We start from the raw sequence: 27963 nt of genomic DNA on the forward strand, positions 1-27963 counted from the left end.
TTGCTGTCGGCAATGGCGGGTAATACCTGATTCTGTTGTCTTATCTTCAATGAAAAAATCTGCAGTGAGGTTTTTCCTCATCTCTTCAATTTAGTCTCTCCTACACAGTGTTTGGAATTGATGGTAGGGCAGGTGTGGTTGTTAGAAATTAATAATAATTTATAATAATTATTAAAATTAAATCATTAATACAAACAGTTAGCTGCTTTATTGAGAGTTGTAAGTTTAATATGCAGAGACAGTGAAGGAAGAGGTGGGTAGAGTAGCCAAAAACTGTGCTCAAGTATAACCACCATTTCTTTATAAAAACAAGTAGGCCTACTCATGTAGTAATAAAGGTGGTGATCAAAATATCTAATTAAAGTTGAGTAAAAAACATACTAAACATGACAAATGAGTTATGAGTAACTTCACTTATAAGAAAAAAACACTACTGTACACTACTGTGTTCTATTTAATGTGGATCTGACTGATCAGATTATTTTAACCACAGATGGATTTCTTGATTTCTTTGGCAAAGGTAAAGAGGTTAACAGACATCTGTATTCATTTGTGATGAAAAGACAAATCATCATCTCCTGATTAATGCGCCCCATGGATCGTGGGGCCCTACGCACAACGCGTGTTCTGCTTGTAGGGAGGGGCGGTGCTGCTTAGAGTCATGGCGTCATGTGCAGGCTAGACTGAAGTGAATCGAAGCATATTCGTGTCGTTTGTTTTCCATATTCTAAGATAAATGAGCATCCACTTGCAACCTCTGTTTTAAATGTCAATTTTTTATTTTTTTTATTTTTTTAGATTATTCTTTTTTAGACATTAAAACCTATTTTTGTAAAGTAAAAAATTATTTACTTAGTGTGCATAACTCCCATGAAAACACATACTTGCGTTGTCATAACTTTGCCTCATCCATATAGAAAAAAACTCAGGACATAACCTGCGCTGTGACATTTAGCCTACAAAGATCTAAATGCCTTTAACAGCCACTATAAACAAAAAGATAGATTTTTTTTTTTAAAATACCATTTTTATCTAGAAATATAAAGTGAAAGACTTTTTTTGGATGTAAAGTCTGATTTAATTCAAAAACTTCTGCCAATATGCTATTTAGTAGGGGAGACCGGGGATGGTTGTAACATGTTTGACATTTTAGTCTGTATCTTGCAGGTCTTTTAAGCCAGTGCACTCAAAATTTGATAGAAAGTAGTTGCATGTGTCTGCTATTAAATGGCGTGGCTGTTATCTCTGCAACACAAACAGAAAATGCATGGTATAGTCCCAAACACAAGGAGTGAAATGTAACAATACACCCCATAGTCTGGGTTAGTTGTAACACACCCTGGGGTGAAATGTAACATCATGACAATAAGGACAAAAAAAATGTGATGATACTGAAATCAAATATGCACCAACTAAATATAAGTGTGTATGTATTTCTGCTTTTTTGTCTTGCACCTTCAGTCACAGTGGTGACAGACATACGGCAGGCCGCATGGGCCCACAGAGTAGCCTACAGGTTTTACATTAACATTTGGACATAATGTTACTATATGACTTTGGATGTTTGCACCCATATTTCACTGCAAGCTGGTACGCAAGTTCTCTTACCTGTAATTTTAATCACATAGTAATAAATGTTCAATATTACCCTATCCATTATATTTTACACTGCCTAGCTCAGGTGAGCCCTCATCAGATATTCTGTCAGTTCTTTCTCCTGCTCATCAGTGAAGCCCTTCTTTCCAATGTGGTAGCCTACATGTGAAATTTCGCTTGATCCCTTCTCTTTTAATTTCTTCCTCTCTTTACAAAATCTGTACAGTGACGTGGCATATGCCATACAATTTTGCCACAGATCTGGACTTTCCTTGCTTTTTTACATAATTTGATGCTCTCTCCAAAATGTTGAGAGGCACCCTGCGGTCAGTCTTTCTCTTCCAATACCTAGGCATACTGAAATTCAAAGAAAACATATAAATACAAATACATTTTTGCTTGGTTGCTACAACTAACCCAGACTCTTGTTGTTACAACTAACCCAGACTCTTATAATCATGAACTAGCTTACCTTACAGCTAACAGCTACAACATTAGCATGAATGACTCGCATGAAAGATATCTACATAGACACCAAAAACTATGATTTAAATTTGATGTGTTTAACTACAAAGCAGGCAACGCTATGACAAATATAAATTAAGTGAAAAAAAAATACTTTTGTATCTCAAAATGTTTTTTTTCCCTCTTAAATTGATGGTGTCTGCCACAGGGTGCTACTTTCTAACATGTGGAATAAGGACTAAAATTAGCATGTTTTGGGGCGCTGTTTAGCTCAGTTGGTAGAGCAAGCGTCCCATGTGCCAAGTCGCTGCAGCGGACCCGGGTTCGACTGCTGGCCTGGGTCCCTTTGCTGCGTGTCACTCCCCCTCTCTCTCTCCCTATTTCCTGTCATATCTTCAGCTGTTCTATCAATAAAGGCCAAAAAAATATTTTTTCAAAAATAATAAAAATTAGCATGTTTGGACAGAATCAGGTGATTTGTAACTTGTTCCTGATTGGAGAAATTGGAAGTGTTACAACTGACCCGTGTTACAACCATCCCCGACTCCCCTTCACTAAAATAGTGCACACTTTATAGTATGTCCTAAACCTTAGTATTGAAAATATTATGTGAAATGCATTCTATTTACAGGAAAATGTTAAAGTAGGCTAATACTGGATAATATCTTGACATAAATATCCTAAACTGACAAAAACAACAAAGTTACGTGGCAATGTCAGCAACTGAGCCAGCTCAGGCGTAAGGTTGGTAACACTTAAATGTAAGTGTATAAGAAAGATTTCACTGAAATTTTGTAAATTCATTCATATTGGCAGTGGTTACCATGGTTACATTTCTAGAACTGAGATTGTTTCATACACTACTGTTTACATACAATAGTACATATATTGTGTATGTAGTATATCGTATGTGATTTACGACTCAATGTTTGTGACTGAGAAATGGGTCAGACCGCAGCCTGACAAACAAGGCCTGGGTACACTTAGAAGAGTCAGTTACTCACCAGTGCATGTGCAGCGTGAGGTCCGGTGGAAGCGTGGTGAGACAAAGCTGACACGTGGGGAGCTGTATGTAGCCAGGTTGTGTGAGTCCAGAATGATGCTCTGTTCACACTGTGCCCCACGGCATTCCAGTCCCGAGCAGTTCTTATCCAGGATAGCTGACACTCGGAGGACTTCCTCAAGCTGCCGCCGTGATGCACTGAGTTTCTGGGTGAGGTATGCCGCCTTATAGTACCCATCTCCTGCTTTTTCCACGGCAATAAGTATGTCCAGCTGTTGGGTCCCACCGACTGGTTGCAGACTGAGCAGGTGCACTGTGTCCTGTTGTTGCGAAGCAGCAGCCTGTTGCAGCACCTTTAACACACTCTTCAAGTGCAATGCCACAAAGTCTTGTGGAGCCACACTCTCAAACCGTACCGTCACCGCCTCATGCAACATCTCTATTGTTGCCTGCTCCACATGCACGTTTACAGGTACAGGCACAGCAAAGCGGCCATCACTAACGCTGGCATTGAGGGAGTACCTGCCTGCATCCAGCCCTCCCAGGGCGATGATCTTGCCATCACGTGGACTGATCTTAAAGAGACTGCGCTGGGCTGGGGGTGCATGGCCAAAGGTCAATGCATCATAGGGGTCAGCATCAGTGGCATGCAGCTGGCCAATTACACCACCAGGAAACTCATCCTCCATAGTGACGATATGAACTTGTAGTGGCAAAGCCACTGGCCGATGGAGGCTCTCCTCAATCACCCTTATTGTAAGGATGGAAGAGGAAGACAGACGAGGCTTCCCTGAATCTGTCACCTGGGAGGAGAAGGGAGAACAGGGACAGAAAAAGAGATCATGATAAAAGACAGGAGAAGATGCACAAGTGGAAAGGGCAGGGGAAAGACTTCACACCATCTCTAATTGGTGACATCCCTTAATAATATTTATTTGATCAGGAAGTCCATCTGTGGAGGTGGTGCGTAAAGAGTTACATTACGCTCATTCGAGATGACCCAGTTGTCACAATGCATGTCAGTGAAATTGGTGTCCAACTTGATCCGGACTTACTCTGATGCCATGTATAAATGGATACCAAAAATGTAAAGTGAGCGAGGCAGACACAGCTTATAGAGTCAGGTGCAGCAGCAGCTCTTCATTAACCGCAGTTGATTGATAATTCAGATTGTTGAATTCTCATTAGCTTAGGCTGTAATTTTTTTTTGTGTTGTTGCTTTTAAGGCATTGCTTCAGAACCAAATCTGCTTAATTCTGAAAGTATTACTACGGAAAAGCACACTACAAAATTATATGTATAGACCTACTGTGAGAGTTTCCATTTGTGCATAATGACCAAGCTATGATTGTTTTTGCTAATGGGCGTTATTGTGAACTTCTTGCATTTTTTATTTTAAAAAGAATTAAGTGATTGACAACATAATTTTAAAAAAATCATGTGATGCTAGAGACTGCGCTACAGCTGCAATGTTAAAGACCAGTTTGACTCTACCTGTATCTGAATGACATATTCAGTTGCCAGGTCCCTCCTGAGCACTTGATTGGCCACCAGTGTTCCATCTTTCTCCAGTAAAAACTCTCCACCTTCGTTTCCTGACAGGATGTGGAGGTCAAAGGGTGGGCCATTATGGGAGGAGTCCTGATCTGTGATGGACAACTGCAGGATACTGGTGCCAATTGGCTTGTTTTCCTAGAGGTGGAGATGCACCATTAAAAACGACCCACCTTTAGATTTTTTGTACCCTGAAAATACATTTGGACAGCCAGATATGTTAGTGTATAGCAATATTATTCAGTTATTGGTAATGATAGCTGACCCTTCAAATAAGCCTTTGGATAGTGAGGTGTCTGCACACTTACACATTCAGAGCTAATCTTTAATAGTGATAATTGCTTTCCCTTACTGTGAGGTAAGAGAGATGGCGGATGTGATGTTTACATATCTAGGGGCCCCAGAGCCATTAAACAGCTCTCTGTGTGTGTGCGTTGGAGGTTAGCTGGAGGACAGGCTCATATGGCGCAATAAAACTGAACGTATCTCTTATGATAGTTGTTTAGAGCTGACTTAAGGTATACATCTCCATATAAGCATGAAGAGACAATCTGGTCCATTTCAGGCTGTAAGTTCCAAGAAGTGATCTCAGCGGAAGTTAAATAATGTACAGAAAGAGGCGGGTTAACTTCTCTTTCTACTATTGGATAGATGGACCCTCAATCCACCAAAGTGACCAATTAGAAGAAGTGGGACGATGCAGTTATTAGACTTTAAAAAGGTCCGCACAAGCAGAGAAGGGTGTGGCACTTTGTAGATTTCCGAGATCAAAGGATAGGATTTCTGTTAGAGCAGAGGGCAAAGCATTGGGCAGAACTTTGTCATAAATTTGAGAAACCCAGGTAGCAGCTGTGCCTGGACGGACGCTGGCATTGAGATCTGTTTTCAATAAAGATTGCTCTAACATGCCACCAGCCTTGCTTCCGCAGAATTCTTTATCAACATACTACACACCAACACCTTTGATGAAGAAAACCCAGAAACTACAATAGTCTTTCACAGAGAAAGAACTGCGGAATTCATCTCTCATTTCTTTTCTTTTATTGGTTTTAGCGAGGCCCCCTTAAATTCCAGTCGGAACATGAGGATGATTATATTGAGCAAAAATCAATATGTCATTAGGGACGTTTGTGTAAAAGGTCAGTTAACCCTAAAATGAAAATTCAGTCTTTATCTACTCAGCTTAATGTGTATGGGAGACGGGTAAAGTTCTGTAGTCCCCAGAACTCACAGCAAAAAGGCGTTGAAGAATTCTGCTGAACAACTTAGTTGGAGACATGTTTTAAAGCATGAAAAAGCAACAGAAAAAGCATGAAATTGCTCCATACAGCTAGTCTGGCACAATCCAAGTCTTCAAAACCCCCAAAAAACTCAAGATGACTTCAAAATACATTATTTACGCCCATTTTAAGCAGATATCTTCACTGTCAAAGCTCAACTAAAAGCACTCTCACCTACTGCATCTAAAGAGGGTGCATGAGCTCAGCTGTACAACAATGTCTTTTCAAATCTGTTTGGGAGATGCCAAGAGAGCCACTTTAGTTGTTTCTGAGAGTAATGCAACACTGTTTTGCTTTAAAGATCCAGAAACATTTATTGACCAACAAAATTTCTCCCGACTTGCCATTGGCATGGATATGAGTAAGTAATGACTGAATTTTTATTTTTGTGAATTTACAAACACCTGAAAGTTTGTAATGCTATTCTAAAATCTGTTACTTTAATTGGATTGACAAAAATTAGTAGTATTACACTTACGAACCTAACTACTAAATAGATTCATAACTACATCACATGCAAAATGTTTCTATTTGTTTAATCAGCTATTCTTACAGGATTTGTACTAAAAGGGGACCTGCTAAGGCTGCTTATGAAAAGGGCCCAAGATTTTTGTGTGTTATTCCACAGTTCCAAACAATGAGTCAATGATTTCTGTCAGTGTTTTTTGTCAGCAAAATATTGCATTCTTATGTTTGTGATAAATGTATTAGTATGTCGATTTACCTGTGTGACAGCAGTGAGATTGGCCGGAGAGAAGATGGGTGGGTTGTCATTGATGTCAGAGACATCTATGTTGACCATCACGTTGGAGGACATGGGTGGGATTCCACTATCTAGAGCTCTGATGGCCAAAGAGTAGCTGGGAACCTTGAAGGCCAGACACAATGGAAGATACAAAATGCATGAAAAAAAACAAAATAAAGAATTGGTCATGTAAGTCACTGTTTATAATGATCATGTGCCTTTGATGTCACCCATAGGTTTCTGAAAGCCTGCATTTCGGCACTTGGCAGTGTGGCCAGAAAATAAAAATTTGATGAAAGTAAAGTTGTCTCTGTTAGGGCTGAGGTTGTATGTGCATGGAGATGTCATGTTCATTATATGGCACATTTTAAATAGTGCTAGACAACAACAGAATTACAAATTTACTGTTCAGTCAGTCCTTTCTTGTCGGGAAAATGTAAACATTTTTGCTATTCCATTCCATGTACCATCCATTGTCTGTAACCGCTTTACCTTTTTATGGGGTCGCGGGGGTTTTAGCTGGAGCCATATGAAAGTTAAATCAAGTCATTAATCAAGAGCATAGATTTTCAGTTTGAGAGCATGATTTCATTCCTTTTCAGTGACACAGCTCCTTTGCGTGCTCAGATTTTTTCTCCTCATGCTCACATTTTGTGCTTGCATTTAAATTTCTTCTGCTTTCTTTCAAAATGTCTGCTTAAAGTAAAAAATCACATGCCTGTGTTCACATTTCTCCTTCTTGCAAACAAAAATGTCGCTCGCATTCAAATGTGCCCTCTGCGCGCTCAGATCTAAGTGCACGCGCTCAGAACACACACCTGCTCACAGGTCAAGTTCTGCTCTCGGATCTCTCCTCTGCTCACGGATTTTTCTCGTGTATCAACACTGTCAACCAATAGAAGGCCAGCTACTGTTGACCAATCAGATTATACCCGCTTCTTTGCGGATGCGTTTGCTGTACTTCAAGGAGCGTCGCATACATACGGGCACTGTTTCTACCGGGTTAATCTACTTCGGTCCTCCAGGCTGTTAAATGTGGTGGTTCCCTTTATTTTATGACGACTTTTGGAATAAAATATCAGTTAATCAATACACGAGCGCCCGTGCTTTAGCTACATCAACATAAAGTAGAACGATAGCGGCTCTACTTTCGCCATATTAGCCAATAGCCAGCTACCCAGGCAGCGGGATATGTTATATAGTATAAATACTGGAGTGCTAGTGTGTTTGTGATGATGTGATGCGGTTAAGAACATCAATTTATGATGCTTTTTGCATCATGGGACGCTGGTTCGCATCCCGGCCCGGCGTACAGAGTTGGGTGTAAATGTACCGTATATTACCAAATAATTGCCGCGTGTCAATTAACCGCAGGGTTCCCTTTAAACGCCGATGCAGGTGTATATTTTGATAAATAACCGCTGGTTCCAAATAAATGCTGGGTCTAATTCATTTATTCTTTTTTAATCAAGGAAGAAGACGTGACCACTGACACAGCACGTTTTTCTTCTTCGCCTTTTTCACGCGTTGTGCTGCTTTCTGTCAGTCAGTATCACACTGATGATCGCCATGGCTCCGGTGCAGCAACAAAATAAAAAGTATGACTTGAAATTCAAACTTTCTGTCGTAAAATATGCAGAGGAAAAGGAAAAACGAGTGACAGACAGCAGAGATGAGGAGTTTGCAGCGAGTGCTAGTTGGATGAATCGTTTCCTCCGCCGCAACTTGCAGGAGGATGCCAGAGAATTCACCGAGAAGCTGGCGAAGTTTGTGACATTTTCATTCCGGATTTTGAGAGGAAGGAATTAAACGCCTGTCCCAAATAAACGCCTGGTCTGTTAAGTGATTGAAACAAATAAATGCCACGGCTATTATTTGGTATTTTACGGTATGATAGCTCGCTCGGCCGGGGAGAGAGACATGGATCACAGTGCTCAGCTGCAGACAAATCAGAGAGGTGACGAGACGCGACTCATCATGACTGACAGGCATCAAGGCCACTCAGCGTTACCTTACTGACCCGCCCCCAGATATTTCATTCACAAAAACAGGGCCTGTGGCAATTCTGGACAGCTGTTTTTTTTTTCTTCTTTTTTTCTTCTTCTTCCTTCATGGGCCCCCTGACAAACGCTTAACAAGAGATGTCGGGTAAACATACGTGATTAAAAAGGTGTAATGAAAAATACGATATGATGATAGAGTATTTTTCATTCATTACATGAGCGAGGGTGCCGGCCGGGCCGGGAAGCGAACCAGCGTCCCATGATGCAAAAAGTAATATAAACAGGAATTCTTAACCGCTGTACTATCATCACAATCATGCTCACTTCTCACTATTTATACTATATAGCATATCCCGCTGCCTGGGTAGCTGACTATTGGCTAATATGGCGAAAGTAGAGCCGCTATTGTTCTACTTTATGTTGATGTATGTAGCTATTGTAATGAAAAGCACGGGCGCTCGTGTATTGATTAACTGATATTTTATTCCAAAAGTCGTCATAAAATAAAGGGAACCACCACATTTAACAGCCTGGAGGACGGAAGTAGATAAACCCGGTAGAAACAGTGCCCGTATGTATGCGACGCTCCTTGAAGTACAGCAAACGCATCCGCAAAGAAGCGGGTATAATCTGATTGGTCAACAGTAGCCGGCCTTCTTTTGGTTGACAGTGTTGATACACAAGAAAAATCCGTGAGCAGAGGAGAGATCCGAGAGCAGAACTTGACCTGTGAGCAGGTGTGTGTTCTGAGCGCGTGCACTTAGATCTGAGGGCACATTTGAATGCGAGCGACATTTTTGTTTGCAAGAAGGAGAAATGTGAACACAGGCATGTGATTTTTTACTTTAAGCAGACATTTTGAAAGAAAGCAGAAGAAATTTAAATACAAGCACAAAATATGAGCATGAGTAGAAAAAATCTGAGCACGCAAAGGAGCTGTGTCACTGAAAAGGAATGAAATCATGCTCTCAAACTGAAAATCTATGCTCTTGATTAATGACTTGATTTAACTTCCATACAGCCAATCCCAGCTGTCTCTGGGCGAGGGCAGGGTACACCCTGGACAAGTCGCCAGCTCATCGCTGGCCCCTTACTGATGGCAGAGGCCGCCGTGCAAGGTGCCAACCACACATCAGGAGCAATTTGGGGTTCAGTATCTTGCTCAAGGACACTTCGACATGCAGCTCAGCTCAGCCTAGAGCTGGGATTTGAACCAGCGACCTTCCAATCGCTAGCCAACCTGCTCTACCTGCTAAGCTACAGCAGGCATCAAGATCAATCATCTTATTAGAGTCAGCCAAATCAAATTCTGCTTAAGGCCCCCAAAAGGCTTGGGCTGTCACTGTATGATCTCATAGTTTCTACCATATCACCATTTAAATGATAGTAGCTTCTGTCTTTCAGGGAAAGCATGATCATGTGAGGTGAGTCTCAGATAAAATCTATAAATCTATAACATCAAATTTCTCAGAAAAAGCTACCGCTACCAGTTACTGGTAAGCTACTTAGTTAGCATCCCAATAGCAGCCAATAACAATTGGGCAAAGACCGAGACAGATTTGCCAATGAGTGCAGTTTGTGACAAGCTCTCACACACCTACCAGCACAGCCAAACAAGCATGCCTCAGTCGATACTGACCAAGCTTGTCTGGAACAACCTGAACCCTAACACTAAAAGTTAACATCTTGATAGCATTTGGTGAAATATATCCATAAAGTTAAACCACTCAGCTTCTCTTTGTACCTATTCTAATTGAATTATCCATTGTGCATTGTATCTTCTAAGAAAAGTATTTAAAATGGTATTTATACTGGTATTTGTATTTATATACTTTTTTAAATCAATAGCGTTAGTTTTGTATTTCTTAATATTTCATTGTCTTTTTATTCAGCCTTATTATAAATTAGGGCCTGTCCACAACAATCTTGACTTTAAATAACGGTAATAATTTCAGCATTACAGTGGTGATGGTTGTACATGCAGAGGCAGTGGACAATACTCCTTCAAACTTTGCCACATTTTTGTTTTAATGTGTTTGATCAATGATGCTTGTTGCTCAAACGCAGTCAAAGTGGATGGACAATGTTTTCTCAGACATTACCTTATTAAGGTTTATCATCCATATTATCTGTCCAGAGAATTTACTTGTGTGTCAGTTGTTGCTGTGTATGTTCGTTGGAATGCAAATTTAAAAAATGCAATACATAAACTACATGAAGTCATCAGCAGTCACAAGACAAAACAACTACATGGAATTTTGTTTGGAACAGTTGGTTTTAATCAAACAGGCCTCAGAACTGGTTTACCTGAATTCCAGCAGGTTACACTAGGGCTGGGCGATAAAACAATAACGATATCTATCGTGATAGACACGTGATCAATATCAATAGAAAATAAGTTCAATTGAACGTTTGATAATTTCACTGAACTCTGTTAGAAACAGGTGATCTGCGAGTGGCGTAATACAGTGCGAGGCCCAGTTGCTGGACGAAAGGTTTATGCATGCAACTCTGTTACTTTCGATCAAAACGAAACTTTCAGACACAGACACAGACCGTAAAACCTCCATATCCCTACGCATTAGAGCAACGGCCCAGTTGTGCTAATGCGTAGGGATATGGATATGGATAATCATCCATATCGACTGATATGAAACACTTATATCGTGATATATTTTTCAGCCATATTGCTCAGCCTGAGGTCACACCTCAAACTGGGGACACATTACCCTGGACCATGCTTACACAAACATTTTTGGCAGCTAAAGCCCTCTTTTGCCAATAGCTGATGAAAAGGCAAAAGCCATCAGAATAAACATTTTTAAGTGTAGAAAAACTATGGTACAGCAACTCAACAGGCTTGTTTTGAATGCACAGACTGTCAAATGTTTAGAGGAATATACATTTTCAGTGAGATAATACAGTGGTGTGGTGATGTGGTGATCACAAAGACAAAAAGATTATTCCCCAACCAGAAGTCCAGAAGGAATTAAGTTGTGAGTGGCCTTTCCAGGCCCCAAAAAGCTGCCTTTTGATCAGGTGACAAGGAGCCATAAAACACAACTACAGCAAGACTGAAAGCCTGTAAAAAGAAGGCAAAGAGGACACATCAGCAGAGAATGGACAGAGACCAGTCCCAGGTGTCCACCAAGAACACCAAGGATACGTGGGAAGAGATCCAGACGAAAGTGTCAGGTACGAAAGCAGGAGTGCCTTCATCGTGGAGATGAGCTTTTAACATTTAATGCTGTCTTTCATCTCCTCCATAAAGAGTGATCTTTAAAGACTAATCCACCTCCAGGGGAGCTGCCACGTCAATAGTGATAATTGACTTTAAAAATATCCTGATGAGTTTGAATATAAGCATAGTTTCTGGCCCTAATAAAACCCCTTCTCACAAACTAAAAATATTTACCAGTCAACTACCCGATGGCCTCCACTCAATCCTCACAAACCTTCAGAATAAGAACAGCTACATTATACAATATTTTATTTGTTGATTTCACCTATGCATTAATTGCAGTCTCTCCCATGAAACCGATGGGCTTGAGTAATTCACTCTGCATACACATATTTGATGTCCTCACAAACAGAGCCCAGATAGTTCTGATTGGTGGTCACACCTCCTCCACTGTAGCCCCTGAACACTGAAACCTTACATGCACACACTACAAGATTTAAATAACAGTGCATTACACACTACAGGATGTCATTAAGACTATCATGCCAGAGACACATTTCTCCCATATGATCTTCTCTGCACTGGCTTCCTGAATTGAATTGAGTTTAAAATCCTCCTCCTAGTACCATATTATCCCATTCTCCTGGGGAACCAACTTCCAATGTCGTTTGGTAGGCAGACACCCTTTCTATGTTTAAGAGCATATTTAAAATCCAAACCATTCCACAAAGGGCCAGCATGGCTGCAGGTTTTCTTTTCAACCAAGCAGCAGCAGACCAGACCTGACTAATTCAATCAACTGATCTCAGTCTTCAGAAAGTTGATTGGTCAAACTGTGTGCTCTTGACTGGTTGGAACAAAAACCTGCAGCCACACCGGCCCTTTGTGAAATAGTCTGCACATGCCTGGTCTAGACTCTTGGAATGTTTCATGAGATTACTTTTATTGTGCATTGACCCTATACAAATAAAGATTATTTGACTGAGAGATGAGATGAGACTTAAACTGTCAGTTGTATTTTCTGTCAACAGTAGGATGTTAAAGCTAGCCTTAAGGGCTAGTCAGCTTCTCCAGGATATTTCTCTGATGTAATGACAATGGCAGCCATCCAGATTTTGAACCCTAAGAGGCTGTCCACACGAAAACGCTCTTTTGCGAAAACGCACATGTATTGCATCGTTTTGGCCGACCATCCACACGGATCCTGAAAACACAATGCCTGAAAATGCACTTTTTTGAAAACGGGTCTCAGGGTTGAAAAATTCGAAAATGCAGCCCTCCTATTATCTAGTGGACAGTGAATTCGCATACTTTCCAAAACGATAACGCCATCGCCCCAGCCCTCGACCTCTTGCCTTCGACCTATGAACCCTGCAACGTCTCATATCAACAACAACAACAATGGCGGACTACATGCTTGTGTTTGTGCCGCAGAAGATATTGAGCCTTTCTTGCAACTAACTCGCCTTGTAGTTGAGTGTGAGTCGCAGCAGCAGTTCGACCTCATTATCGGTCCACACAAACGATTCTGGTTTCCTTGCACTAGCCATTGTCATCCTCTTCTTGTTGTGTTCAGATTCACCGTCTACTGTCTGTTTGTTTACAGAGCGCAGGCTTATTGTTCACACTCTGTATCTTCTTCTCCTACTTTGGTGACTTTCAAGTGCACCTAAAGGCCTGGAATATGAACTACAGCGTTTTGAGTTGTTTTCAGTGGATCCTTGTGGATGCAAATATTCTTGAAACAATGCCGAGAAAGTCGGAGGAAAAAAAGATTGTTTTCGTACGTGTGGATGAGCCCTAAATATCAAATGTATTTATTATTTATCGGCGCAAATAAGTCTGGATCAATTTGGGGTCTATACACCATTCAGATTACCAGATTATCTGGGCAAATCTCCAGAGCCAACCAAGTTCTCCACCGAGATTTCTCCTCAAATTGCCAGAGCGGTAATTATGGGTAAAATACACAAATACGCACAAATAACTAGGGCTATATATTTTTAGAATAATCGAGTAATCTATTAAAAAATCATTTTGCATTATTAAACAACAATACCAACTAATGCATATGCAAAATGCAAAATGACAGGCCAGTTAAAAAGACGAAGCTATTGGCTTTTATTCCTGAAAAAGAAAACATACTGGTATTTATTCCAAATATTCCTAACAGCTGGGGTAAAGGTCTGTGTTTGTTTGTGTGTGTGTGTCTGTGTGGAAAGAAGTTATTTAGTGTAGGCTATTACTTTCTTGCAATTTAACACAAATTAGTTTCCACATGAACATGATATCTAGTCATACCGACATCAGGCCCAGGGCCGCCTTAACCTAATGTTAGGCCCCGGGGCTGAGAGGTTTTGTAGGCCCTCCATCCCCTCAATTTATAGAGTCTCATTTTAAAAAAGCGTAATATCTAGGTAATCTACATCACAAAATGCAGTAGTTTCTTTCGAGACATACAACAGTGAATTTTCCCTCTTTGAGCCAGAAAACACCATAATATTGTTATTAATATATCACTGAGCCCACTTGAGTAGAAACACAATACACTTTATTTAAGAACCACACACAGCAACTTATGGTGATAATAAAACCAAAATGTGTGCAAATATGATTTCAAACGATATTATGAAAAACATCACAAACCATCACCTGTCTGCACAAATATTGATAATAACTAATAACAGTATAAGCGAAGAACAGCAACAGATCAAAGTTAGTGACCTGTTCTCCGGCCTCAGTGGGCCTGTGAACCAATCACATGCACCTACACAGACACACTCCATTCAGCCCCATGGATAGCAACATGGCCTAATGCCAGGTGCCAAAAAGATGAAACTGAGCAACATTTACAGGAGGTTTGCAGTATAATCTAAAAACATAATTTAATTTGCGGAAACAGAGATATATTCTGTGCTCAATAAATGTATTTGCATGTTTGCTTTTATGCATTTTAAGGTGCAATAATAACCTCTGCGCTCTCACAGACTCTTGCTGGCTGCGCTGCAGACCGCTCACTCTTGCTCTCAATCTCTCCTTCTGTGCGCTCAACTTCGCCTGAACACTGGCTCAAGTTAGCACTACGTTAACAACAGCTAATCTGAATTTAGCGTCTGATCTCCAAGTCTCCCACTGGGTTGACTTTGTGGCACATTTATATGGCTGTGCCAACTTGAGCGAGTATTCGCCATCATTGCTGCACTCTGACCTCTGCTGCAGCGGCGCAGTTACGCGCGTCTCCAAGCGACACCTCCATCCCGATACAAGTCCAGCAGGCTCCACATTGATATAGTAAATAGCTACCCGCAGTGACTCCACCTTGCTGAGTCGTTTGTCTTTCAGCTCCTGCGGCAGATGCTTTCTGAGCCGCGCGTGGCCTTCATTTACGCAGCGCACTCGAGCCGCTCCTTTTGCGGATGAACGCAGGCTGAAGGAGTAATCACACACGCCGAGGAGTCCGTGAAAGGAGAAATACGAGAACCGTGTGTAGGGTAAACTCTGGCCGAGTACGGGGTCGAGGTATGCGGCGTCCAGGTGGAAGGGCAGTCCGAGTCGGAGCGCATCCTTGTTGTGCGCTCCGGTGTGGAGAAGTCATGGAGAGCAAGCGTGGACATATGAAACAGGCTCCACTAACGCCTCTCTATTAATTAAAAAGGATAGAACATGTTTGCATGGGGTGTGATCCATCATGTTAGCATCTTTACTTTGACAGGACTCCGGTCCCATTTCCGCCCAATAAGCGCGCACTTTTGCATCAGTATTGTTTCCCCAGCGGCCAGGGTCACTGTTACATGGGTCATTTGACTCGTCTCCCCCTGACTGCTTTGCAGCCTGGTCCTTTCTCTGGGGCCCGTGTGCTTCCCCCTCCTCCTGCCCTCCACTGCTGCGGGCGGTCCCCTGCTCCTCTCCAGCTACATCCACCTGCACGGCCTGCGGTTCCTCCGCTCCCTCCGGTGTGTGAGATAGCGAGCTTCCCCTGGTGCTGGGTCCATCTTCAGCAGCAGCTGGTTTAAAAAAGCATTGGGATGCTCTTCAGTAATTATTTTTCGCCCAACTCTTTCTTAATAAGTTTTTTTCTTTTCTGGGCACCACTCTCAAACGTCCTCCCCGACATTTTCCACTAAATGTCAATCAATCATAGACGGACACACCCCAAAACTAACTATAGACATTCTGATTGGTCAGCCCACGGGCCATAGGCTATGGGGCCACGTGGGTCACTCCTAATTTGGATCAATCAGCAGCCACTTAAGGTGCGATTAGAGTGATTGACAGAAAACCTGACAAGTTACAAAACAATATGATCTTTTCAGCTCATTGTGAACCTGAACTTGGGAGGCCCCTGAACGCGTGAGGCCCCTGGGCTTCAGCCCAGGTAAGCCTGTGCATTAAAGCGGCCTTGATCAGGCCACAGCCTCTACAAATACGATACACTCTAATTAGCGATGGTAGGCTAAGTTGAATTAGTTAACAACAATATTTACCTTAGCTTGTGTCTGCGACGCTTGGTGAGCTGGTGCTAAAAATTGGATGCTTTCGGTTCAGATGTTGAATCATTGTTGACGTGCTGTTGTGGTACGCCAGTTCTGTTTTGCAGTGCACTTTGTTATCTTCATTTTTAAGTGTGAAATGATTCCAAACTTTGGACATTCTCTAACGTTTATGGACCGCTTCTTGGATCTCTGCCATCGCAGATCGCAATTTTGAACATGGTGGTGTGTGTCCGCAATAACAGTCCGTGTGGAAAAATGATCTCTGAGCTAAGCAGGCCACATGACATGGGTAATTGGAATTAAACGTAGCCTCGAGGCAGAGATTTTGCTTGAACCATTTTTTGTAATCTAATTATTCGAGTTACTCAAGTAATTGTTGCAGCTCTACAAATAACATCAGTATTAATGTCAAGACACATTAGCATTGCACACACACTGACTGACTGACTGACACAGAGGAAAAGCTGCTGCTCCATGTGTGATAACCCAAAACACTCTTTTCATCAGCCAAAAGCTTTGATCCTCCAGCCTTGCACTCTTTTTCAGAGCACATTGATGGCTTATCAACTGCATTCATGAATACTTCATGACAGGAATATGAACATTTCTGAAGATCTCAAGCACTGTGGAGAAGAAATTGAAAAAGAAAATGAAGATGAGAAAGAAGAAGGGTGAAAAAACAAGTTAGGGGAGGGAGGAGAAAGGCAGGGGTTCTTGCCTTTCATCATTCTTTCCTGCTTCAAATTGAAACGCTAATAATCAGAGTTTCTTTCTGTATGGTTCCCGCCATCAGGTGTGATGAGCTGCCATCTGGTCAGGGATCCATCTTGTAGCAGCCTGCAAGTGGCTAAAAGGTTTCTTCTTTACATCAAAGATGGGCAACCATGAGAGCTCAAAGCTACAGGTATTAACTCAGAGCAGAAACATTAGAGCAGTTTATATGTTGGTTTTTTATGCCTGCATGGAAATGCTCAACAGCAATTTCACTAGGATTGTATGTTATAATTGTATCAAACTTGATAAATTTCCGCTCCCCGCTTACATGGGTGTTCGCTCCTTCGCTTCATCGCTCAAAGTTATACCAGACAGCTCCGCTCAAAGACCGCTCTCCGCTCACCTAAAATTTCATTCAGCTCTGGTGAAATCGCTCAATGCTCGCTCAAAATTTAAAAGAGGGAGCAATTCCTGACGTTGCACCTATAAGACCTGTCTGCTTGCTTTTCGAAATATTTGACAAACTTCATCTCTCAACGAATGACCTCCTTGAAGGCACACGTGAGTCTGTGTGGACTTGTGCATGCCCTAGACTCGTCGAGAGCAGTATCGGAAAGGAACTGGAGCGAAACTGAACCATCGCTCTGGCCTTTGGATTAAAACCCGCTCTGCGCTCCGACTATATTTCGGACGCTCCGCTCCCTGCTCGCTCCGCTCCGCTCACATGCCCTGTTCTGAGCTGACGTTAATGTTTTATCACGGTCTCGGAATTTCCAAAACTAAATCGATACTGCACAGATAAACAGAAAATGCTTATTTCTATCGCCCAAGTTATAACAAAGGTGTTGATTTTTTTTTTATTAAACGTTTTCACGCGGTCACAATAGCGTCTCTCACACTGAAGGGAAAATAAATAATAGTCGGGGCTTTTATTTGTTTCAATCACTGAACAGACCAGGCGTTTATTTGGGACAGGAGTAATTCCTTCCTCTCAAAAATCCGTGATGAAAATGTCACAAACTTCTCCAGCTTCTCTGTGAATTCTCCGGCATCCTGCTGGGCAATAGTTGTCTTCTGCAAGTGAAGTTGTTGCGGCGGAGGAAACGATTCAGCCAACCAGCACTCACAGATCCTCATCTCTGCTGTCACTCACGGTGGCGTACATTTGTTTCTCCATCACCCTGATAATTTTGCGGGACACTCTCTCTTGGCGTGCCCGTTTGCTGATAACTAATTCCCGCATGTTTATCTCAGGCTCCTCGCTAGCCTTCTTCCTCCCTCCAGCAGGCAGCCTGGCCCTGTTGCTGTCCTCCTCGGACAGCTGCGTTTTATTTTATCGCCAATCTCTCACTCTCTTGGGGTCGACAGCGAAACGTCTAGCGGCTGCTTCTCCCGACTTTTCCTCTGTATAATTATTTAACGGCAGAAAGTTTGAATATCAAGCCGTACTTTTTATTTTTTTTGTTCCAGCTCCGACAGTTTATATGTTGCCATGGAGATGGATACACTATTGCCACAGACTTGGCGGAGTAATATTTTGAGTAATGAGTCAGGCGTGCTGTCATGCTGATTTGAGCACGGTCTAAATGTCTTGCTGACCAATCAGATTGCTTGGTCGGAACTACTTGTTGTAAAATCCTCCACGATGGACTGTCCTGGGCCCCCAACATCGCTGCTGTGGCCCGATCCTGCAGATTTGCCCTCTACAACATCCGCAGGATCCGGTCATTCCTCACAGAAGATGCAACACAACTCCCAGTCCAACCGCTGGTCATCTCCCGCCTGGACTACTACAACTCCCTCTTGGCTGGACTCCCAGCCTCCGCGCCAAAACAGCATTTCCAGAAAGCTGCAGCGCGCCTTATTTAAAATCTACCCAAATTCTCCCATGTGACCGCCCTCCTCCGTGACCTCCACTGGCTTCCTGTTGCAACATCCGATTCAAGATGATGGCACTGGCGTTACAAGGCCGTCAACGGAACTGCACCCATCTACCTCCAAAGACTGGTCAGACCACACGCCCCAGCGAGAGCACTTTGCTCATTTACATCAGCTAGCCGGCTGGTACCCCTCCCCCACCCTCTGTCGCCTAAAGCCCCTCACACACCACCCAGACGTCCAACTGCCTTATCCAACCACTCTCCGACCACTCTGTTGCCTCGTGTCTGACCCGTTCGGCACAAAAGTTGCATTGAACACATCGCTTCGATGTTCTGCCAGCTGGTAAAGTAGCGTGTACATTCTGCGCTTGCACGAGATGCAGTAAGCTGGTGGCTCTAGTGTTTAAAGACGCTGGACTAGAGGTTTATGAACGCAACTCTCTTTACTTTCGATCAAAACGAAACTTAACTATTTCAGACAAAAACAGCTGCATACTGAACATGCAGCGAGGCATTACTAAATGAACACAGATTAATTTGTCCTGAACGGACATAATCAAAGCTAGTCTGGTGCCAGTACTCCAAAGCATGAAAACAAGAAATGACGGAACGGAGTGCGTAAAATACCAATGCGCACACAGTATTCCGCCCCTCCCACACACCGTACTGATTCGCTAGCACACCGCCAATCAGAGAATCCAATGGCTCAGACGTCCGACGGCCCATCTCCTCAGACTTCGCATGCTCAGTCGGATCCGACAACTGATGGTTCATAGTCCAGGTTGATAAAATATACAATTCTATCATCTACAAGGCTAACACATTGTTATTTAAAAGACCAAGGTATAATGTGCTAAATATTAAGTCAGTTTGAACATTGCTTCGACTATTAAATCCCAACTGTTGCTGGCTGCAGATTAAATTAGCTGTAATCAATAAGCTCTAACGCTGTAAGGAAATTGCCAAAAGGCCAAAATGAAGCTCTGCTGATATTTCTTTACTGTGCCCTCTGCAAGTCAAAGTCTGTACTCAACATAAGGTACATTTAAGGTTTTCAATGACTATAAAACAAGTATTTTTGCAGTTCAACAACAGCAAAGTGAGTGCTCACTACCTAAACCAAATCTAAATCAAATTCAGGAGTCTTTATCTTGTGACTGCTGACTCTCTCGGGTAAACTTTCATAACTTTCGTAACTTTCACAAAAAAGCTCATCAACTTTAATACATTTAATCAGGACCTCAAGTATTTACAGTAAGAATATTATGAAAAGATGAGATGCAGCAAAAAATACCTGTTTCATTATATTTAAAATAAACAATATATTCTGCCATAGCATCCAGTTGCATATGAAGCCTAATACAAAGTTGTACTTCACTGCTACATTCAAGTGTGACTGTGAGGTACATTTGTTAAACTTTTTCTACAGTTTTGTTGTAGACTAAGTATCTGTGTATGTGTTTGTGTCTGTGTGTGTGTGTATGTGTCTGTGCTCCTCACTGTCTCCCGATCCAGCTGCTTGTTGACTTTGATGACCCCACGGAGTGGGTCAATGAAAAACTGGTTGTCTCGGTCACCACTGATGATGGAGTAAAGGATGGCTCCATTCAGCTGACTGTCAATATCCTCTGCTACCAACTGCAGACATACATACATAGACAGAGTTAGTGCGTGTTTCAATTTAAATGGGTTGGTCACACATTTTGATAATTTATCCCTGGACTAAACATACGTTTTGTAAATACAATAAAACAATGTTAATGCAATAAAAACATTTTTTAAATTTGATTCATTTAGCATCAGTTCCTTATAAGCTGTACACATATGAACCTTCCTCTGTTCCAGATGTCTCCTCTTTCAAACTTCCAGGACATACAGGTTTCTATGAACAGAGACTTCGATGTTCAGAGTGATCAAAAGTTATAAAAACAATCTGTGTGCTCACACCAAAATAAACTGGTGTGAGCACTGTGTACTTATTCCATCCATCCATTCATACATCCGTTCATCCATCGATCCATCTGTCCATCAATCCATCCATCCATCCATCCTAATGAATCTACTCTGAGCTTCCTCTGGATGAGCTCCTCACTGTATCTACAACAGCCCTACAGAAGAAAAATATTTTGGCAACTTGTATCTGTGATCTCATTCACAGCTTATGACCATAGCTGAGGGCTGTAACATGGATTGACTAGTAAACTAAAAGTTTTGCACTTCTGCTAAGCTCTCTTTTCACCACAATGTTCTTGTATAACATCTTCATTACTGTTGATGCTACACCAATTTGCCAAACTACTACAACACCTGTAAACAGAAACCTGAAATTCTGCAAATGCAATTCCTTTGAAGGGAAGTGAATCTCACCCCAACCACTTCACACTAAGCTGCCAACAACCCCATTGCCTGTTTTAATGTGTCACACTCTGTTAAAGCCAACAGAACCACATCATCTGCATAAAGCAGACACAATTCTTAGTTCCCCAAAATTTTCCTCCCCATGTCTGCACTTTCCAATAGTGTCCATGAATATCACAAACAGAATTGTTGCAATTCTTAAAAAAAAAAAAAAAAAAAATAGAAATGGAATTCAAAGACTATGGAAAAAAGTAATACGATGACTGTGATACCATGATGTCTTTTCAAAAAAGCTACCACATTAAAACATATAACAGCTCTTTTATACAAAGACAGTTAATTCGATGCCATTAAGAAAGTGATGCTCTAGGGGATTTTTCTTTTGACTATGAACATCCATAGCAAAATTTACAAATACATGGCCACTGGCTATACAGACATCTTGCTCTAGATGAAAAATACTGTATGATATTTTCAGACCACTTCAATTCCTCAGGCCTCACAAACATGTAGGTAAAGCTTTCATTGGAACCTACCTGGACAACAGACTCTCCGATAATAGCGTCCTCTGACACGACTGCAGTGTAAAGGTCAGAGCTAAACATGGGTGCATTGTCATTGACATCTGTCACATTTATGTTCACTGTGGTGATGGCACTAAGTGGTGGCATGCCGCCATCACGAGCCTCCACTGTCAGGAAGTAGTCCCTGCATGTCTCATAGTCCAGAGACTGGGCAACTGCAATGGCACCTGGGGAACATGAGGACAAAGGGGAACAGAACAGGACATTTTAATAAAAGAGAACATTTTAAAGCGTATTATGAGGGCAAGAACAGAAAATGTCTACTGTCAAATATAATTTTGACTGAATAGGGCATTTGTGTAACTTGAAGGAGCTAAAGGTCTAACAATCATATGTATCTTTATTAGCCAACAGATCCCATGAAAAGAGCCAGACATAGGCTTGATCTTAGAACAAGTATTGTGTATGTCAATCAAGAGTAGTGATGGGAGACTCGATTTTGTATGAGCCACTCATACAAAACAAAGGGAATCAGGTTTTCGAGTCACTTGAGTCAGTCACCCAGATACATCAAGGTGAGGCAGTGGCTCTCTGAGAGCACAGAAGCAGGGAGGGAGAGAGAATGAGTGAGCTGTGAGCTGCCTGTGAGCTGCCTGTGAACTGCGACTTCGAGATGCTGAGTCCTGAGCGGTTCGGAGACTCCTACAGCAGCCCAAAAAGTTCTAAAAAACACATCAACCACATGTTCCTTTATTACCATGAAAACACTGTGTAGTTTATTTTGACTCATATACAGTCCTGCTGCTCCAAATGGTCACTGCATGAAGCACCAAAAGTGCTTTATTCCACTGATGATAACAGTCCACACCAAATGCACTGTCTTTCTTTGTGTCAGGTTTGCAAATGTTGTAGTGGCTGACTGTTTCAGAAATGAATTAGCCTTTTTAAAAACATTTAAAATAAAAGAAACATTATATTTGTGTTTCTAAATATTTATGTCTGCAGTAGAGTCTGATGGACATTGGGCTGTGGCAAATGTATCTGTCTTTAGCAGCATGCTTCCTGATCTGTGCTCCACCACGCGGCACCTCAGCCCCACTGCAGCGCTTCGCCTGTCCTGCAGCCTCCGAGCGGCCACACACCACAAAGCTCTCCAGCACCACTGTGAACTCTCTCACCCTCATCCTCTGTCCCTCGGACCCTGTCTCCAGCAGTCTCAAGCTCAAACCCTCATCGGCTGTGAATTCATTTGTGTTGAATACAATATTTATTGTCAATGTTCAACATAGGAAACCTTTATTATTGTGCACTTGTAGTCAACTAGCTACTTTAACATGAATAAAAGTAGTCCCAGGTGATTGAATTTAATGCCTTTATTTCAAGTTAAAGACAACAGAAACCTCAGAACAAAATACATTTAAAAAGTGCAAACAAAGAGCCTGTTGAGATTTCTTCCTTTCTTGGTTGGAACAACAGTTCCTAAAAACAAACCAGCGTGGCAAGTCCCCTGTGACACTGTTGCAACTTTTCACATGGAGGTCTCCATTTATTTTCTTGCCTTCAAGATATCTGAACAGTATTCCAAGAAGCCCCCCATCAATTAATTCGGCCTGAACATCATTACTTGGAACATTATTCATGGTTGACTCGCCAGTTCGACCCCTTTGTAGCATTATGGACTATGAGATTTAAAGCAAAACATAGTTTCTTCAAAAGAGTGATCCGTCATACAAACTGTTGCATAAAATGTACTGTATTCATTAGCTCAAAGGCAACAGTTTCAGAGTGCATATAATCTGCACATGTGTAGATTTTCAAAGCCATCATTGGAGGTTACTGATGTCTCAACACTTCCCCTTGATGTCATTAATGAGGATATTGCACTGGCAGTGAAACAGAAACACCCGCATATGGACACTGTGAACTAGGGCTGCACAAAAAATCGTTAAAAAATCGCGATCTCGATTCACACATACACGTGATCTCATATCTACACACAGTGATTCTGAAGCATTTTATATCTCGAGCTGAATCACAAACAAATGCTGCTATTTTCCTCCCGGATTTTTTGAAGCGCCCCCAAACGCAGCACTGCCGCTGCCTCCGCCCTCAACCTGTGGTAAAGCGTCTTTACAACACGTGATTCAGTGGCGGAAGCTCGCCTGTAGTTAAGTGTATGGAAGGAGTGAGTGAGAAACCGTTTTTAGACGGGGCAGCAAGCCGCCAATCTGCCCGTCCTTTTGGCGGCTAGGTCCGCGGTTTTAGACAGAGGGCGGCAAATTGGGGGTCTGTTTTGGTCCGCCGATTTCCCGCCTCGGAGGGTACACTTATTTCCGCCTCGCCTGCTAGATGAGCAACTGGACAGCCGCTGAGATCAGGAGATGCTGGATCTCTAGCTGTATGGTTGTGTTAGCTTGTTGTTGTAGCCACAATCTAGGAACGGTCGCTACTCTCAAATTAAAAGCCCCCCGCTAAGAACCCAGCTCTAAACTCCAATGGGGTGTAATGTAAAGCTCTTATTTTGAAGACAAATTCGTTGTCAACTGCTCTTTTTTTTTTTTTTTTTTTTTTTTTTTTTTTTTTTTTTATTTAAATTCATCACCAATGACAAACAGACAATAATGAACATGGGGTACATATATTCAACTCAATTAGAGGATCCAAAGGCTTTGTGGAGAAGATATAGTGGATAAATAAAAATTCACAAAGAGGATCTTAAGGCTCTGTAGAGAGCTACAGTCCGGATGGCCTTTCTGTTCGTTAGTCCTGATAGTGCATCAAAGTATATCCTCATTTCATTTTTAAATTGGTGTATATTGGGTTTTCTTTCAGTCCATTTGCATTTATGTACATAAAATCGTCCAAGTGATATAAAAAGGTTTAACAAAAATACATGACTTTGGTCCATAACTTTTTCTCCAAAGTGAAAAATAACATCCCTTTTTTGCAGGCTGATCTTAATTCCACATAGCAATTCAAACATATTTTCAACATCAATCCAGAAGAACTTTACATAGATACAATCAAAAAATAAATGTACAATCGTTTCTGTCTCAGCTTTACAGAATACACAGGAATCAGAGAGATCAGGTCTGTATTTTTTGAGAAAATGGTTCGTTGGGTAAATTAGGTGTATCATTTTATAATGAACATCTTTCACCTTATTGTTGATCAAATATTTTTTATAGTAAGTCCATACCAATTTCCAATTAATTCCATCCAAAAGACCATTCCAATAACTTTTGGCACGAGAATTAATAGAGCATTGCAACATATGTCTAAACAATTTATTATTGCATTTTTTATCTTTAATATTGATGCCATTCAGCAGGATATCAGTCTTCCAAATTGGTTGTTCAGTAACCACAATGCTGCCTTGTAATAGTCTTAAGAAGCATGTTGGTATCGCATCAAACACTATACAATATTCTCGTGCCGGTATTGGAATACCAAAGGTCTTTAAAAATTCTGCGTATGAAAGTAATTGACCATTCTCATTGAGCAATTGTGATATGAACAGAATCTTGTTTTTTACCCAGTTATCAAAAAAGATTGATTTATTTTTATATCTGATGTTTTTATTGTTCCAAATTAAGTGTTTGTGGGGAGAGAAATTATGTTTGTATATAAGAAGCCAATATAAAAGCGCCTGCCTGTGAAAATTAGATAGCCGAATCGGGAGTTTATTTATGTCAAAGTCACATTTGAGAAGAAATTCTATACCACCTATTTTTTCAAAAATAAGATTGGGAAATAAGTACCATAATTTATCTTTATTTTGGATGTAATGTTTAATCCAGTTTACCTTAAAGACTATGTTAGATGAATGAAAGTCCAGCATATTTAATCCTCCTTGACAGTCTGAATTACATAACACACTCCTCTTTAGGTAGTGAGACTTGTTTCTCCATAGAAAGTTGAATAAGGTAGAATCTATTTGTTTTTCAATTGATTTGGGTACATCTAATACTTTCGCTGGATAAACAAGACGTGATAAACCTTCAGTTTTGGACAAAAGTACCCGACCTTTGAGTGATAAATCCCTCATGAGCCACATGTTAAATTTATTTTTAATTTTTGGAATAAGGGCTTGGAAGTTTGATTCTATTCTGTTTGTTTGATTTTTACAAATATTTATTCCTAAATATGTTACTTCCTCTTTAACAGGAATACCTTCAATTTCTTCTGATTGAATATTGCCATCTTTAAGAGGAAAAAGAGTGCACTTTTTAATGTTTAGACTTAGACCTGTCACTTTAGAGAACAGATTAAGACAATTTATGATTTTCTTAATCTGCATTTCGTCCTTTAAAAAGATAGCAGTATCATCAGCCAGCTGGCAACATTTAATTTCTTTACCTAAAATCTGAATACCTTGAAAGGAATCATTATATATATGTAGGGCCATTGTTTGCATGACCAAAAGAAACAAGAAAGGGGCTGCTGGATCTCCTTGTTTTATACCCCGAGAGATGTTGAACCTGTGAGTGGTCCCCCATGGAAGTTTAACTGAGCTGTTGCACTGACTATATAAAGTTTGTATTGCCCTTTTAAAGTACTGACCAAACCCAAAAAAATCTAACACCTCCGATAAGAACTCATGCTTTACAGTGTCAAAAGCTTTATATATGTCTATGAATAATATATAACTGTTGTCTGCGATGTATTCATTGTAGTCAATCAAATCTAAGATCAGACGAATATTGTTGCTTATGTGTCTGCCTTGCATAAATCCAGACTGACCATCGTCTATAAGTGTGTCTAAACAAAATTTTAATCTTTCTGCAAAGATGTGAGACAATAATTTTGCGTCATTGTTAATTAAAGTTATTGGTCGCCAATTCTCAATCTGTAGTCGATCTTTATTGGGCTTAGGTATCAAGGTGATTAGGCCTTGGCACATTGTTGCAGGAAGTTTACCGATTTCTATGGCCTCCTTAAAAACACATAATAAAAATTCAGAAATGTGGTCTTGGAATGCCTTATAAAACTCGCTGGTAAGTCCATCGTTCCCTGGGGATTTATTATCTTTTAAGCATCTAATATTATTTTCAATTTCTCTTAGGGATAAATCTTGATCACAAAATTTTTTCTGCGTTTGGTCAGTGCATCGTGCCTTGTTATATATAGAAGAAAAAAAATGAGATGGGCTATAAATGTCATTTGGTTCAGAATATAAGTTTTTATAAAACTCTTCCACAGCTTTAGAAATTTTTTGAGGGTTTTCAGAGATCTGCTGATCAACTTTGAGTTTATACATGTTATTCACAGAAGCATTTATTTTTTCTAGATTATGAAAATATTTGGTATTTTTTTCACCGTGTTCCATCCATTTCCGTCTGGAACGGATAAATGCACCACGTGCCATATTTTGATATATATTGTCCAAATCAGATTGTAGCTCAGCTAACCTGTTGATTTCAATCTGAGAGAGTGTGTTATTTTCATAAATAGAAATTATATCCTTTAAAATAGTCTCTTGTTTAGTTCTTTTTTCCTTAGCCAATTCCTTTCCCCTTTTAATTGCCATGTTACGAATCAAAAATTTTGTATATTCCCAGTGTTTGCCATATATTTTCTCTTCTTGAGCTTTCTTCCAATTATCATGTATGAATTCTATGACTTTTTCTTTGAAAGACTTATCACACAAAAGTGTATTGTTTAATTTCCAGTAGTCAGAATTACCTTTAACTGGAAGGTTCCTTATATACAATGTCAACGAAACAATTTTGTGATCCGTGAGTATTGAAGGTTCTATTTTGGTTTCCTTTACTTTATCTATTAAATCATTTGAGATAAGCCAAAAGTCAATCCTGGATCTCTTTGATAAATCCTTGTTATTCCAAGTGAACTGGATTTGAGATGGGTTCCTTAATCTCCATATATCACAACAGTTTAATTGTAAACATAGGTTATTAAATTCTCCACATGGGCTCCTCAAAGGTCTTTGTGGGTGACAGTCAATTATGGGATCATTGATGCAATTCCAGTCACCTCCAAATATCAATTTAGCATTCATGAAGGAGTTTAATAAGACAGTGATTTCTTCTTCAAATTCTTCAAAGAGGATTGTGTTTCTATGACTGCTGTTGTACCCATATGTATTTCCCAGAATGAAAATTTCATTCATAAATTCAATAACTAAAATTAACCATCTTCCAGAGTTA

At 40.8% G+C, this 27963-nt stretch overlaps 1 protein-coding gene across 10 annotated transcripts in view; it reads right to left on the reverse strand.

Moving 5' to 3' along the window:
- The window catches only part of fat3a (FAT atypical cadherin 3a), a 417900-nt gene that overhangs the window by 67138 nt on the left and 322799 nt on the right, over positions 1 to 27963 (reverse strand). For all 10 annotated transcript variants that reach the window (XM_030397580.1, XM_030397563.1, XM_030397555.1 and 7 more), the window contains 5 exons: positions 21809 to 22023; positions 20415 to 20552; positions 6623 to 6766; positions 4559 to 4756; positions 3066 to 3867 (listed from right to left, as the gene is read on the reverse strand). In XM_030397580.1, the coding sequence (XP_030253440.1) occupies positions 3066 to 3867; positions 4559 to 4756; positions 6623 to 6766; positions 20415 to 20552; positions 21809 to 22023 (1497 nt within the window). The remainder of the gene's footprint in view (positions 1 to 3065; positions 3868 to 4558; positions 4757 to 6622; positions 6767 to 20414; positions 20553 to 21808; positions 22024 to 27963) is intronic.

This window comes from Sparus aurata, chromosome 2 (assembly GCF_900880675.1).
Source record: "Sparus aurata chromosome 2, fSpaAur1.1, whole genome shotgun sequence".
NCBI classification, from domain to species: Eukaryota; Metazoa; Chordata; class Actinopteri; order Spariformes; family Sparidae; genus Sparus; species Sparus aurata.